The sequence below is a fragment of the Psammomys obesus genome, unplaced genomic scaffold (genome assembly GCF_907164565.1).
Source record: "Psammomys obesus unplaced genomic scaffold, mPsaObe1.curated_primary_1811, whole genome shotgun sequence".
Classification (NCBI taxonomy): Eukaryota; Metazoa; Chordata; class Mammalia; order Rodentia; family Muridae; genus Psammomys; species Psammomys obesus.
The window spans coordinates 1699588-1715254 of NW_026585643.1; the positions used below are offsets into that span (position 1 = coordinate 1699588).

At 56.7% G+C, this 15667-nt stretch overlaps 2 protein-coding genes across 4 annotated transcripts; one reads left to right on the top strand and one right to left on the bottom strand.

Annotated features, from left to right (window-relative positions):
* The first annotated feature begins 796 nt into the window (after nucleotides 1-796).
* Cpne6 (copine 6) lies at nucleotides 797-8002 on the top strand. Of its 3 annotated transcripts, none has more exons than XM_055617740.1 (18): nucleotides 797-872; nucleotides 1383-1485; nucleotides 2721-2914; nucleotides 3265-3444; nucleotides 3878-3952; nucleotides 4112-4186; nucleotides 4341-4424; nucleotides 4514-4603; nucleotides 4912-5016; nucleotides 5250-5336; nucleotides 5808-5867; nucleotides 6130-6263; nucleotides 6334-6388; nucleotides 6476-6527; nucleotides 6843-6976; nucleotides 7065-7301; nucleotides 7508-7682; nucleotides 7807-8002. In XM_055617740.1, exons 3-17 carry the CDS (start codon nucleotides 2747-2749, stop codon nucleotides 7643-7645), a joined length of 1674 nt encoding a protein of 557 aa, XP_055473715.1. In that variant the 5' UTR covers nucleotides 797-872; nucleotides 1383-1485; nucleotides 2721-2746; the 3' UTR covers nucleotides 7646-7682; nucleotides 7807-8002. The 3 variants fall into 3 exon arrangements, with proteins under 3 accessions (XP_055473715.1, XP_055473698.1, XP_055473708.1); XM_055617723.1 differs by having other exon boundaries at nucleotides 2743-2914; XM_055617733.1 differs by lacking the exon at nucleotides 797-872 and having other exon boundaries at nucleotides 966-1485; nucleotides 2743-2914.
* A 1974-nt stretch (nucleotides 8003-9976) lies between these two features.
* On the bottom strand, nucleotides 9977-12710 carry Nrl (neural retina leucine zipper). Its single transcript, XM_055617860.1, has 2 exons — nucleotides 12342-12710; nucleotides 9977-11283 (listed from the first exon to the last, which is right to left on the bottom strand). Exons 1-2 carry the CDS (start codon nucleotides 12708-12710, stop codon nucleotides 10951-10953), a joined length of 702 nt encoding a protein of 233 aa, XP_055473835.1. The 3' UTR covers nucleotides 9977-10950.
* Between the last annotated feature and the right edge of the window lie 2957 nt (nucleotides 12711-15667).

Genomic DNA, 15667 nt, shown 5'->3' on the forward strand with positions numbered 1-15667 from the left:
CCTTAATAATCAAAAAATCTCAACATAGAGTAGCTCATAGTTAACAGGTCTCTACAACATGAAAAAAAACACAGTGCTTATGCTAACCATTTCTGGTATGTCCTAACAAATATGATCTTAAGTCAGGAACTCCCCCAGGCCCCTCTCTCTAACATCCTTCTTGAGGCTCTCGCCTCTCATCCAGATCAAGCCTCCATTTTGCCCTGCGCATAATTCGTTATGTCAGACTTAACTGCACTTCATACTATCTGAGCGTGTCTGTGTGGGTCTCCATCTGCCTCCTCAGGAACAGGAGCTGTGTCTCAGTCTCCTGACCAGCCCCAGCGCCTGGCCCAATCTCTGGCACTCAGGAGGTAGTTAAAAAATTGCTTCTGCCTTAATAAATAAGCAGCTTCCGGGGTGGGGGTCGAAGGCATTGCTGTGACTAAGCTCCAGTACTCCCCAGACCACCACTCCCAAATGTCTCCCCACGTGGCTTGTAGCCGTCCAGAAGCTTCTCGCTTCCTCTGATCTCACTGAGAATGTGTAACTCCTGTTTCCTTAAGCTTTGTGCCAGGCCCAGCCCCTCTCATGAGTTTGTGACCATAAGGGTTGGATCTGGGGGGGGGGGGGTGAAGGGGTGGAACACCAGGTCCATCCATTGTGGTGGCATACGGTCAGTTCATGGGAATCAGTCTTCCAGCAGATGGGCTAAGTGTACAAGCCTTCCCTCCAGCGCTGTATGACTAGAATGAGAGCCTGTGGAGTGCTCACGCTCCACACTTCCCCACAGAAGGGTAACTCGGGAACTGGACGTCATTCCCATGAGGCTCAGTGTGGCGCGTGATGGCTTTTAAGGAGAGTGCGGATATCAACATTCTGTTGTGTGGCAGGTTAGTGAGAGTTGTTGTCTGTGTGTATGTCACAATACAGCCTAGTGTTCTTTTATATGTAGCTACGAATATCCTTAGCCAGTGTGATACTCTTGAAAGTGCTGTGAGAGTGTGTTTCCCACTGCGCATCGGTGGGGCTATAACTGTCATGGTGTCACTGTGAGTTTGTGTACTGGCGCCTGCGCGTGTCAAGATATGTGTGAGCCTGTGAGTCGTGGGTGCGTGGGTCGCCATCCTCCCTCCGTGTGGACGTGTGTGTGCGTGTACCGCTGCGATGTGTGTGTCTCTGTGGTGCTGGCTGTGGGCGTGATGTGAAGGAGATGTGTGTCACTGTGTCTGTGGGGGTCCCGCCTTGGACCTCCCCACAGCCCGCCCTCCTCCCTGGTTCTGTGGCTCCCTCCCAGGCAGTGTCCCTGCCCCTCCCCTCCTCTCCCTCCCAACCAGTCTGTGCAGAGGGGGGGGGAGCTGGTGCTGTGGCCCCCCTCCTCCCCATCCTGGCCCCATAAATAGCAGCAGAGCCGGAGCTGGAGCCAGCGCCAGCGGCTGGAGCAGCAAGGAAGTCAGGGGCAGGGCCCGGAAAGCTGGAGAGAGGAGACCCCCACTAAGAGCCCAGGTGAGCCCACCCTCCCTCCCTCATCCAGTCTGAGTCCTGCCTCCCCTGGCCCAGTCTCCATAACATCTCCTCTGGCTCCCAGAGAAGTCGCCAGCCAGACCCTACCTGATCCCCTCTCCACCACATGCCGCTGCCTGCCTCACTCCACAGTAACTGACTTGTGGCTGATAGGCAGAGAGAGCCCAGCCCGGACCCTCCCTCACACAACCATGAAGATATCTCATCGGGAGGCTGGTATCCAGCCAGGGAACCGTCCCAGGTCTGACGGAGACACGGGACTGTCACGCCCTCGTGGAGATGGACACAGGACAGAGGGGGACAGACAGAGGGTGGGGCACTCAGGCACACCAGTGGGCACTCACTCAGGAAGCATGGCATGGATCAGACAGCTTCAGCCTGAGATCTGGGCAGGCACAGATAGATGGGCTGACCGGCCATGAACTCGGGCCGGCATCCCCCTGTCAGCCGCTGCCTGAGGCTTGGCGACTCTTCTGGGGGGCGGCGGTGCGCATGCATCCCACTGGCAGCATGGTGGGGGCCGTGGCTCCCCCAAAACCCTGTCGCTAAGAGACAGTGCCTGTGGTTGCCAAGAAGTGTGGGAACAGGAGAGGTGGGGAGGGCTGCGGGCTTGTCAATCCTCTGAAGAGCTCACAACAGAGCCCTAGTCCCAGCTCTCACTCCCCAAGCCCACCACCTCTCATTTCCCCTCACCCAACCAGTGAGTGGGGGACACTAAGATGACGGGGACAGTTTGGCATGGCACCTTCCACTGCCAAGCTGTCTCCTTCTGTCTACTGTAGACTCTTTCCCTGAGGCCCATCCTCGTCAGACCTCCAGGGGCCTCTCCACTCTCCTGCCCACCCCTTTGCCCCAGTTCGGTTCCCTAGTGCCAAGACTGAGTGCAGCTCTGGCTCATATACCAGTCGGGAAATAGCAGAAGGTGCTGAGACAGCAGTAAGCACAAATCAATCGATGGCCTAGGAGCCGAGACTGCCAGGAACCCACTTCCATCCCAACCCTCCAGTCTTTTCCAGCCCCATCCATGACACCTAGACTGGCACAGTGACAGAAGCACGGGAGCTCTGGACTCCTGTTCTTTGCTGCTCAGAGCTCCAGGGAAGTCAAACAGAGGGCAAGGGAGGTGGGCTGCCCGCAGGACCCCCAGAGCCTCCACAAGAAGAGCAATGGGGGGATCCAGGACCTCCAAGAGGCAAGCTCCTCCTCTTTTTGTCCAGACCCTCTGTTCTGTCCCCACAGTGCCATGTCGGACCCTGAGATGGAATGGGTGCCCGAGCCCCCCGCCATGACCCTGGGAGCCTCTCGAGTTGAGCTGCGGGTGTCCTGCCACGGCCTCCTGGACCGAGACACACTCACAAAGCCGCATCCCTGCGTGCTGCTCAAGCTCTACTCCGATGACCAGTGGGTGGAGGTGAGGGCAGCTTGGTGAGGTTTCCCTTGACTAACCTTTGTTAACCCCAGGAAGGAGGGAGGGTGAGCGGGGGGGGGGGGACGCAAACCTCATGGGGGAGTGTGAGGCTCTCAAAGGACCTTCTCTAGCCACGTGGGTAACCTTGAACCTGAGCGTGCCATCCTTAGAAGGCCAAACGGTCTTAGTCAAGCGTTCACAGAGGTGTAGCGGTCAAGCAGTACCCCAAAATCCGAAGTCCGCTAAGAAAGAAAGGCACTAACTGCCGGGGGGGAGCCCCTGTGGGCAGGGAGTTAAAGGACACAGACACGTAGCCAGAGGGTCCCAGAGGGTCCTTCTCCCTCCCGCTGCAGGTGGAGCGCACGGAGGTGCTGCGCTCCTGTTCCAGCCCCGTCTTCTCCCGGGTGCTGGCAGTCGAATACTTTTTTGAAGAAAAGCAGCCACTGCAATTCCACGTGTTCGACGCCGAGGATGGAGCCACCAGCCCCAGCAGTGACACCTTCCTTGGCTCCACAGAGTGCACCTTGGGCCAGGTCCGCATGGCAGCCCAGTCCCTGCATTCTCTGCCTCCCTGTCAGCTCTGTCAGCTCCGAAGCTGGCTCTGGCTGGAGCCCTCCCTTCCATCCATGGGAGGTGCACCTTGGACAAGATGCTTAGCCCGCTTTACCCGTCTGAACGGGATTGGGGGGGGTTCAGCAGGCGTACTTGTTGGTGCTTCTTTGGTTTTTATTACTGTTGTGTTTGGTGCTGGGGATTGAACCCATGGCTAAGCTGCTCTCTACCACTGAACCACGCTCCCCTCCTCAGCACCTCTCTCTTCAGGCTGCTGTAGAAATGGAATCCACTCTAGCCCAATCGCAAAGCTGACCTACAGACGCCCTGTGGGCATTTGCTTTTTTACCCTCATACCTTGGCCAGGGCAGGTGCATGCATTACAGCCAGACTCCCCTCTACCTCTCTCTCTAGATTGTGTCACAAACCAAGGTCACTAAACCATTACTGCTGAAGAATGGGAAGACTGCGGGCAAGTCTACTATCACGGTAGGGAGAGGAACTCTGCTCCCTGTGGGGCCAAGCTTCAGTGTCCCCGTGTGGACATCCATCATGATACTGTGCTTACGGCCACCTTCATTTGTGGGAAGCGTATACGGTAGCCCTTCCAGTGGGGAGAGAATCCCTAACTCTGTGTCCCTTTTACAGATCGTGGCTGAGGAGGTATCAGGCACCAATGACTATGTGAAACTTACCTTCAGAGCCCACAAGCTGGACAACAAGGTTGGAAGCCCAGAGTCCAAGCGTCCACACCCCATTAGAGAACCATAGGCTTCCCACTAGAGTCAGACCCCAGTCTGTCTTCTCAGTGTTACTCCCTCCCCACCCCTCCTCGAAGATCTCCCAGACCCACGAGCCTGTTTCCTTGCATCTCCAGGATCTCTTCAGCAAGTCTGACCCTTTCATGGAGATCTACAAGACCAATGGAGACCAGAGTGAGCAGCTGGTCTGGAGGACTGAGGTTGGTGCACAGGGCTATGGGATGAAGGTGGGCAGATTATAGTAAAGAAACCTAGACAGGCGATAACAAGGTCCCCGTGCCTCCCCAAGGTGGTGAAAAACAACCTGAACCCCAGCTGGGAGCCGTTCCGCCTGTCCTTACACTCTCTGTGCAGCTGTGACGCCCACCGGCCTCTCAAGGTAAAGCCCCTTGGATCATCAACTCTGCTGTCTACCTTCCCCAGGGTACAGCAAGCCCCCCCCCCCTCATGTGATAAGTGCTAGTCTCTGTGGGATAAATAACAGCTCACAGCTCAGTGTTAAGCTTACCACAGAGGTCCCTTTATCTGAGGCCAGCTCCCTGCCAGAGTGAGCTAAAGAGTGAAGTTTAGCAGGTGGCTTCCGGGTAGGTTAAGGACCAAGACACTGTGAGATCCCTATGGCACCTTTGGAGCCACTACATGGAGAAGGTCCCTAGCCCTGATCCGGCCTCTTCCCACTCCCTTCAGTTCCTGGTGTATGACTATGACTCCAGCGGGAAGCATGACTTCATTGGCGAGTTCACCAGCACATTCCAGGAAATGCAGGAAGGGACAGCAAACCCTGGGCAGGAGGTGCCAGAGACCCCATCCCAACCCCAGGACCCTGGGAGAAATCCTGGGGGGTGGGGTGCCGAACACATCATCTGGGTGACTGGAGACAGAAGCGGGTGGGAAATGCCCAGGCTCGGCAGGAGGGACGGGGTCATGACAAGGGTCAGGTCTTGTCCTGGGAGCGGCGGCAGGGCAGGAAGGGGCGAGAAGGCCTGTTGGATGCGCTCTGACTCTGTGTTGGGGCGTGGGTCTAGATGCAGTGGGACTGTATCAACCCCAAGTACCGGGACAAGAAGAAGAACTACAAGAGCTCAGGGACAGTGGTGCTGGCCCAGTGCACAGTAGGTGACAGTTCACAACTCAGGCGTCCTCTGCCCTGCCCTACCGCAACCTCAGAGCCATGCCCTTCCTCGCCTTTTAGCTTTTAAATCTTTACATCTATTTGCTGGGGGTGTACTTGTGAGGACACGTTAGTGCCACAGAGCACGTGTGCAGGTCAGAGAACAACTCTCGGGAGCCAATCCTCTCCTTCCGCTCTGTTGGTCCCAGAGACCAAACCCAGGTCTTCAGGCTGGGCAACACAAGTACCTTTATCTACTGAGCCATCACTCCAGCCATTTATTTCTTACACTTATTTAAAGACCTGCTCTGGGAACTGTGAACCCTTGTTCCACACCTTCCTTGGCTGCAACCTTTAAAGCTCCAGTCCCTCCCCCCCCACCCCCACCCACCCCCCCCCCCCTCCAGCCCTCCCCCGGCTTCCCTCCGAAGGGGCCCACCCCCCCCCCCCCCCCCCCCCCCCCCCCCGCCAGGTGGAAAAGGTACACACCTTCCTGGATTACATCATGGGTGGCTGCCAGATCAGCTTCACGGTAAAGACCGTGGGGGGAAAAGGTTGGGGTGCTGCGGGGCGGACAAGAAAGAGGGAGCGGCTAAGTCCATGCAAACTGAAGGAAGCCAGAGTCTCGCTCCCCTTAACTGGGCACCCCATGTACCCTGCATCAACCATCAGGCTGGCTATGGGCTCCCCTAGACCCGTCTCGGTCCTTTCAACATACTCTAACCCTGGCACTCCAGCCTGGCCTGTTGCTGATGCTCACGGCTGCCGCCTTTGGCTTCCCCGCCTTCACCCAGGTGGCCATCGACTTCACAGCCTCCAATGGGGACCCGAGGAGCAGCCAGTCCCTGCACTGCCTCAGTCCCCGGCAGCCCAACCACTACCTGCAGGCCCTCCGCGCGGTGGGAGGCATCTGCCAGGACTATGACAGGTAGGGGCAGGGCGGAGGTCAGGGGGCGCAGTTCTCGCCCAGGAGCTCCACAGCCTTTTCTTCTCTGCAGTGATAAGCGGTTCCCGGCTTTTGGCTTCGGAGCTCGAATCCCGCCAAACTTTGAGGTAGGCTGGGTGAGAGAGTCAGGAAGCCGGCGAGGGAGCCATGGAGGGGATACCCTCCATTCACCGCTCCGTCCTTACCCCTCACAGGTGTCCCATGACTTCGCCATCAACTTTGACCCAGAAAACCCTGAGTGTGAAGGTAAGCTGGGAGGGTCCCACCGACCCTCACTACCACACAAGCTTGCACCGCCTCAGTGGGATGTCCACTCCCATGTCCTCGGCCTCCTGTGCTGTCCCTTCCTCCCACCCAAGGCCTGTCTTCTTTCGGGAAGAGTTCGAGCCCTGTGACCCCTAGTACCTGCCCATTTACTCCCCCCAGCCCCAGGGACCATCTGACTCTCTGCTTAGCGAGAGGCTGGGAGCCATCAGGTCTAGAACAGAAATGACCGTCCAGCTGTGTCTGGAGTGCTCTCGGCCGGCTCCTGCCAGCCTCACCTCTTCTCTTTGGCCACAGAGATCTCAGGGGTCATCGCCTCCTACCGCCGCTGCTTGCCTCAGATCCAGCTCTATGGCCCTACTAACGTGGCCCCCATCATCAACCGCGTGGCCGAGCCAGCGCAGCGTGAGCAGAGCACTGGCCAAGCCACGGTGAGGAGGGCTGCCCTGTGTGTCCTCGGATGGCGCCGGCGCCCTTCCACCCAGACGCAACTCACGTCCCCCCTCTGCTTGCCCTCAGAAGTACTCAGTGCTGCTGGTGCTCACTGACGGCGTGGTGAGCGACATGGCTGAGACCCGGGCAGCCATCGTGCGAGCCTCCCGCCTACCCATGTCCATCATTATCGTGGGCGTGGGCAACGCTGACTTCTCCGACATGCGGCTGCTGGACGGGGACGACGGAACCCTGCGTTGCCCAAAAGGGGTACCTGCGGCCCGTGACATTGTCCAGTTTGTGCCCTTCAGGGACTTCAAGGACGTGAGTATTCGCTACTCTGTCCCGGCAGAAGGGCTTCCCAGCAGTGTGTGCCCTGCCTCCGAAGCTGTCTTTCTCACCCTCTCCGCGCCCTTCGAAGGTCGCCAGAATCCAGCATGTGACTCTGAAGCCCCACCGCTTGTTCGCTTGTTCGCTTGCCCCAGCTGGCCCCACTCCCGGGCTTCTCACCCATCTCCTTCCCTCCCCAGGCCGCGCCCTCTGCACTAGCTAAGTGCGTCCTGGCAGAGGTTCCCCGGCAGGTGGTAGAGTACTATGCCAGCCAAGGTATCAGTCCGGGAGCTCCCAGACCTTCCACACCAGCTGTGACCCCCAGCCCCAGCCCGTGATGCCTCTCGACACAAGCAACACCCCCTCAGTCTCTCAGTGAGTTCTGGGGGTCCAAAGGGGTAGATACCAAAGGGGTTCAGAGTGGCGCTTCCAAACAGCCTGTCTTGACTGATGGAGTGGGTTTTGTTGGTTTTTGTTCTTGCTATCCTTCCCCTCTCAGGTGCCTGTGCTGACCCTTGTGACTCCAGTGACCAGTGTCTCTGCCTCTTGGACCAGCAATGCCCTTTGGGTCCTGGAAGTGAGTGTTGGGCCCTGTTCCCATGTCTCCAAGCCTCATCCCCCTCAACTCTGTGGACCCTCAGTAACTTTCTTCAGTGATTGTGACTTTATGGATGTTAATAAAGGGAACTAGTGCCCCAGCGCTCCGGCCTTCACCCCTCCTGCCTCAGGGGCCCATTGGAACAGTCATGTCCACACACACATACGCCATAGAAAATGGGGGCCGACCTCAGATCAGAGCCAGGCCTCCCATAGCAGGCTCTTGTCTTGGCAGCCTTAACCCAACTGTGTGCTGGCAGGATCTGAGGGGCCCCTACCCTCACCTCCCAAGCCCAGGGGGTCTGAATACCACAGCTGTTAATTGCAGGAGATGGGGGAAGGTAATGAGGGGCTGTGGAAAGAGTGGGCTGATGCTTTCTTAGAGCTGTCTCCAGAGCCCTGCTGAGTGTCCCAGGGGCTGAGCCCCAGCCCCCACACAGCTGTGGGGCAGGCCAAGAAGGGATTGTGGGAAAAAGTGAAGGGGTGCCGCCCCGCAGGTCTGCTAATGAATTAGGAACACGGAGAGGGCAGCTGAGGTCTGGAAGGCCTGATTTTTCCAGGAGTGCAGTCTGAAGTTTCGGGAAGTCCAGCTGGATATTCTTCCTGATAACATCAGCACTAGAGCACCAGCCGTGAGCACTGTTCCTTAGCACCCGCCACACGTGGCCTCTCTAAATGCGTGTACTGTGACAGCAAGTCATAGAACCATTTCTCCATTTCTCTGGCAAAGCCAGTGAGGCTTGATTTTAACTCTCCAGAGTCAGAATGCAGCCAGAGCTGGAACAGTACCCCCGCTCTTCATCACTGCAGCACAAAACCTTCGCTTGAGGGCTACCCACAGGGTCCAGAGGAGACCTAGCATATGTGTACTGCGGCCTGGTGTGTGGGCATAAGCGTACAAGGTGTGTAAATAAGAAAGGGGTGCAAGAGAAGCAATGGGTCTGGATTGGAGCTCCAAAGGACAGAAGGGAACAGGAGTGAGATTCGCAGTAAGGGAAAGGTGAGTGTTGTGTCCCATGCCCGTAAGTAACGCCTGCACTCAGAGAATGGAAGCTGGGCCAGCAGCGGTGGCACGTAGCTTTAGTCCCCACACACAAGGCAGAGGCCGGTGGATCTCTATGAGTTCAAGGCCAGCCTGGTCTACAAAGTGAATTCCAGGCCAGCTAGGGTTTCACAGTGGGACCCAGTCTCAAAAAAAATAAATAAATAAGTAAAGTCAGGAAGATCTGAGGCCAGCCTGGGCTACCTAGTAGAAAAGAAGAAAGGACACAGAGTAAAGGAAGAGGAGCTGAGACCCTAGGTGGACTCCCTCTACCCCAGACTCTCCCTTCAACAATGAATGCACAGAGGAAGGTGCTGTGGGGTCCTCACAGGAGCCCCAGCCAGAGAGAAAGGTCAAAGGTCGTGGAGGAAAAGAAAAGTGCAGGGAGGAGGAGAGGAAGGTCCATTGTCAGTCTCCTGTGTAGAAGGAGGAGCTGGGCTGGAGGGAGCAGAAGTGTAATGGGGAAAGGAGAGACAGCTGGTCAGGGGGTGGGGAGTGGGGGCAGGAAGGAAGAAGGACATATGGGAGCCTCTTCCCCCACGCAGGACTGCTTCTCCTGTTTATTATGCCCTCGGAGGACAGATGACAGCGGCTGATGAGGTGGACACTCCCAGCTCAAAGCTTCTGCTCTGCCCAAAGGCCCTCCCCATATGTTGCCGAACTGGAGGGCTGGGTTACCATGGCAACTGTGAGGAGACCTGGAGGACAGCCACAGACAGGCCTAGCGAGGGCCAGTGCGGCTCCTGGGTTTTGGTTGTGGCAGTGGTGATGGTAGGTGGGTGAGGCTCCATCTGCACCCTTCCCCGCCCACCCTCTCCCATCCTCTTTCCTCGGCCCTCTAGAAACGGAAGGTACCCGCGCTGGCCCGAAAAAGGCCCCCTCCCCCCAAAATAGGCAAGCAATCTTCCCCTGGGCTACAACCGCCGGGCCCCCCCCCCCAAAAAAAGGTCTCTCCCCCTCCCTCCACCTCTCTCCTTCCCATCGCCCTCTCACAGTAAATGCACAAAACATTAACTAACCCAAAGCGGTGACACAGGGTTAACTTGTTTCAAACTGCAAGAACATTTAGTCAACAACATTAGTTTTTCCTGGACGTCAGATTTAATTCACCAAAGCCACGCTCTCTCAGCTCCCGGTTATCCTGTGAGGTCTACTGCTCTGAGAGGCAAGAGGCAGCAGGGACACCCTAGGCGGCCAGGAGCGAGCCACAGAGGGCCAGTGAGAACCCAGAGGAACCATGCCGCATGTCCACTGCCTAAGCCACAGCCTGGAAGCTGAGGCAGAACAGGGTGTCCCTTTAGTGCCGTCATCTTGGGGCCTTCCGGGGACATCATTCAGATTTGCTCACTGCGGAAGAGGCCAAAACTAAAACGGTGTCAGAAGTCATCCAGTTAAGTAATTGGAGTCTGACAGCAATTGTTTTGCTTAAGGTGACAGACATATGGCCAGGGACACCGCTGAGCCTTTGCCAGGCTCGCATCAGGGTGCTTGTTCTGCCTCTGCCGCAAGGACTCTCAAGGCCACTGGGTTGAGCAGAGCAAAGCCTCTTGAGTTGACCTACTACTCTGTCTTGTCTGAGGGCACTGAAATCTTGACAGTTCAGTAGTCCTAAAATGAGGGATCCGAAGATTCAGTGAAAACGCAGCTTCGTTGTTCGTCACAGCATCAATACGCTACAGGTTGAAAACCTGGAATTAAGAACTACTGCGAGGGGAACTGCATCCCCGCCCCGTCCCGGTCATCATGCCGCCCGCTCATCCCCCACACCTTCACCCTCGGCACAGGCACTAGCCCCTACAGAATTCAGTGCCCTAATCCTGAAGAGTCATGGCCTGCAAAGGGAGGGGACTCATCTCCAGCAAAGGGCCGGCATCTAACCTCAGGCTTGCCACGAGGGTCAGGAGTTTGGGGATATTTGTGCGGACCATCCAGGGTGGCGATTTGGTGAGTGATAGATACCCTCTAGCGCCATCCACCCAGCCACACTCCCCTGCCCTGAGAGGCTCAGAGGAAGAGGTGCGTGTGGTCGTCGGCCCCGGGGCCGCTGGAGGTCAGCCGGTCACAGCGGGCCTTGTAGAGGTCGCGCTCGCGAGCCAGGCGGGCCACCTCGGCCCGCAGGGCGTCCAGCTGGGCCGCCAGGCGGGCGCGCTCGGCCTCCAGCCCGCGCCGCTGCTGCAGCCGCTTGGAGCGGCAGGCCTGCGCGTAGCCGCGGTTCTTGAGCGTGCGGCGCCTCTGCTTCAGCCGCAGGGCCTCGTCTCGCCCGCAGCCCCGCAGCTGCCGGTTCAGCTCGCGCACGGACATCGAGACCAGCGCCGCGTCCGAAAACCTCTCGGGCAGCTGCGGAGAAAGAGCGCAGGGACCGGGGTCGGGGCGGCTCCCGCCCGCGTGGACACTCGGGTCCCCCGGGCCGGCCAGGGAAGCCCTTGGGAAAGCCAGCCCGCCGGGCTGCCAACCTTCTCCTGCTGCGTGCTCGCCCTTCCCACAGACCCCACCCCAGGTCCCCCCCCCCCCCCCCCCCCCGGAGCTACGCCGCCCCACCCTCGCCCCCCCCCCGCCCCATCCCACCCCCACCCCTACCCCACCCCCCGTGGCGTGCCTGCCGGCCCTTCCGCGAGTGTCGCAGTGTGGGCTCCGCCCCCGAGCTCTGGCCAACCAACCAGTCGCGCCTCCAGCGCTGCGTACCCTTCAGCCGTCCGCAGTGTCCCAGGGACCCGCGCCCAGACAGGTCCCGCCCTCGCCACACACTACACGTTTCCCTGTCCTGAACGCCACAACCCGGTGACCCTCGAGGATTTGGATTACATCCTAATGCCCTCAACACCCCCATCTGTGTCTATAATTAATAGGATGAGTCCCAATCCTTTCTGAGAAGGTTAGGTGCTGGGGAAAACACGGAACCTTGAAAAAGCCAACCTCAGCCACAGCCGTTGCCCACTCGATCCATTTGTTTCCACACAATCGCTCATCCCGCCGCCCCCAACGCTCTTAAATGCTAAGCTCTTTTCCCTTCGAGACCCCTTGGAATCTTGTCTTGTTCTGTTGTTTTGTCTTTTGACCGGTACCAGTATGTAGTCGTGACTGGCCAGGGACACCATTTGGACCAGGCTGGCTTAGAACTCTACAGAAACCTTCCTGCGTCTGCCTCCCAAGAGCTGGGATTAAAGGCCTGAACCACATCTCTGGGCCTCCTCCTAATCTTATCATCCCTGTTCTCCAGGACTCAACCATTTCTACCGTTTCGGAAAAAAACAACTCAGTTTCTCTATCTGATTGTGTCAAGGACCTTGCTCTGTCTCTTTCCAGTCACTAATTCTCTCCAGGAGCCGTCCTCCCTGCTTTGACGGGTCTCCTTCCTTAGGTGTTCCAACCCTCAGACAAACCTGTTGATCGCTCACCTGGGCATGCTGGGCTCCTGTCTCTCCTGGGCTCGCTGAATAGTAACCTTCTACAGGGACCGGGCCCTGGTTCTGCAGCAGCTCCACAGCTTCGTCGGGGCTCAGCCCCAGCACCTCCTCAGCCCCCAGCTGCTGCTGCAGGGTGGCCAACCAGTACAGCTCCTCCAGGCCTGGCCTGGGGCCCTCGCTGCCCACCATGCCGGGCTCGCTGAAGGTGGGTGAAGGAGGCTCTGAGCTGTAAGGTGTTGAGCCCAGTGAGGCTGTGGGGAGCCCCGATCGGCCCTCTGAGGGCTCCCTCTTTATTTCAAACTTCATCAAGTCAAAGTCATTAACATATTCCATAGCCAAGGGACTTGGGGGAAGCGCCATTCTGGGACTGAGCTGAGAGAGGTGCTCCTGCAGGAGAGAGGAAAGGCTTGAGGCTGTCTGCCATCCCTTGCTATCCCTTTCACTATCCCTCCCTCCCCCAGGACCTAAGTGCCCTGAAACTAGAGCTCTGGGACTCGGGAGTGGAGCCGGAGCAGTGATGAAGCCACAGCAGTGATGAAGCCACTGTTCCCTGCACAGCCACTGCTGGTCTGCTCCCGACAGGCAACAAGAAACTGGAGGCCTGAAGGGCAAACTGGACAGCCTAGCCTCTGGTGTGTTAACGGCCCCCTTTGGTGCCTCTGGGATCCGGATCCGTGAAAAACAACAACTCCAGGGCAGAGCCTCCAACCCTGGTGCCGGGACACTCTGAGAAGCTGGGTCGTCTCCAGAGGCACTATTCCACTTACAGGCAATTAAAATTTGTGCCTAATTAACTGTGGCTCTCTTTATGGGGAGGGGGGTGAGGGTGTGCAAGTGTGCGAGTGTGTGTGTGTGTGTGTGTGTGTGTGTGTGTGTGTTAGGACAATGGAAAGATGCTATGCTGTGAATTATTTTAGGATGTAAGAATTTTATTCTGTTATCTTTATCTCTCTTCAAGCCTTCAGGATAGTGTCAGTTACACATCCCCCCTCCCCGCCCCCGGGTTAGTCAATAGACAAATCTCTTCTAAAGAAGACTTTCATGGGAAAGGAAAGGTTGAGGCAGTCTCTCCAAAGAGAATCCATGAAGACAGACCTTCTTTGGTTTAGAACCTGCCATGTTCTGTGAATTTGAGCAGATCACCTTCGCTGTCCGGTCCTGCTGTTTGCTGAGGGCAGTTAGATTTGAAAACTCCCCCAGAGAGTGTTCTACTGAACACTAATTCTGAGAAGTAGCCTAGGAGGAGAGGTCTGTGCCCAGATAATTCTACCATGGGCTGCCTCTCGGCCCCATCTCTCACAGATTCACAAGCACAAACGTATAGTAACAAGAAGCCCCGAGCAAGCGGTCATCCATCAGACTGTACAAAATTTACAAAACTAAGAAACGCTCCCTTGTTAGCCGAGGAGCGCATGCACACCTCTGGCTAGATTACCACACTGGTTCACACTTCAGTCGCAGCTCTGGCCCAGCTCCCAGGGCCAGCAGACACACACACACACACACACACACACACACACACACACACACCCAGGAGCAGTCCAGGGGATCTCATTCCCCAGCACTAGGACTTTAGCTGTCTCTTGATTCAGCCACATCTCAGACTTCCACACTCCGACCACAGGGGAAGAAGAGTAAAGAAGGTTTCCCTCTTCCCTTCCAGGTGAGAGTTGTCCTCAGCAGACCCTTGCAACCCTGAGAGGACAGAGGGGCTACACAGAACCAGTCGTTGGCAAAAGGAGATGCTGAGGCACTGATAGAGGTGTCCCGAGAGAATGGGAGCTGTTAAACCGTTAAGCGGGGGAGGTTGCTTATCTCTCTGATGTGATAGCAGCCAGGGTAGGAGTGGGGCAGGGCACAGAAGAGTGACTATTCTACATAAGACACAGTGGAGGGCTGACTACAGGGATCACAGGCAGAGCTCTAGGTGACAGGCCTGGCACCCAGGTGGCTCACCATACATACTCACTTTAGGAATGACAGAGGTGCTGCAGTCTGTCAGAACTCAAAAGGCACGGCTTTCCTGGAAATTAGGGACGCCATAGAGCAGGGTCCGGTGTCCCTGTATCCATAAGAAGGGGGCCCAAAGGGCACTCTTAAAGGGCTAGTTCCCTGGGATCATCTGCGGTCCTCAAGCCTCAGCCAATGAGATAAAGGGCTCATTTGCATATCTCATTGGCCTGGGGCAGGGGTGCAGAGGACACTGAAGGACAGGTACCACCAGCTCTCAAAGAGGGAAGTGTGGCGTCTTCCCCGAGAAAGCTTCTTATTGGTGGTCCCGATTCCGTGTGCTTGGTGCCCAGTAGAGCTCCACATTGGGCCCCCAGCACCACTCCTCCACGTGAGCACAATTCTCAGCCCAGTCGCTCAAAGCCTAGGGTTGGCAAAGGTCCAAATGAACTCCCAGCATCCCCATCTTTTAAGACCCTGCACCTCCCAGCTACAGCTGTGGGATGTATACAGTCTCCTGCCCATTCTCATCCAGTGTGTTGCTTCTGCTTCCTCTTTCTGAGAATCCTCACATTTCAATCCCTGCCACACCTTCACCCCGACTGGCCTTAGGCCTCACTGAAGTCACTGTATTAGATAAGCAACTTTCTCCACGTAGAAACCCACTCTTAATAGCCATCTCCAAGACCAGCAGCCCAGCTTGAGAGAAGGAACAGGAAAAGACCACAACACTAGTCTTTCCCCGGGATACCGAAAGAGGCTGATCACCACCAGCTCATTAAATACACTTTTGTAGCTGCTCTCATGAGCCTCTGCTTCCTCTCACCTGCTCCCTGTGCTGAGTCTCAGTCCCTCTCTCCTCCTCTCTCACTCATTGTGATTGCCAGACGGCTGGGGTGTGACCTACATTTTCAGCCTAATCTCCTAACGCCTCTTAAGAGCTGTCACCTCCCAGGAGGAGCCGGGGCAGAGATATGAGGACTTAGCCAAGGAGACATTTAAACCTGCCTGAAGCTGTTTAAATAGGGTCTGTACTGGAATAAACTCCACAAGTTAAAGGGTATTTCCTGCCTTCTGAGGACTCCCAGACACTGGTTAGTTAATAGATCTTCTTGTCCAATGCAGAGGAAGCTCTGGGCTCTGTAAGCCCCAAGAGTCCTCAGTTATAACGGTTATCCTAGTCCCAGCCTTATATGTTAGGGAAGAGCTGATACATGCAGGCTGCTTAAGACTAAGGCTCCCAAAATGTGGTCCCAGATAAGTAACAGCATCGTCTCTTGGGAACTTGAAGAAACAAAATCTCTGGCTTTACCTCAAACTCACAGAATCAGAAACTCTGTAGGTAGGACATTAAATTAAATCGTAGG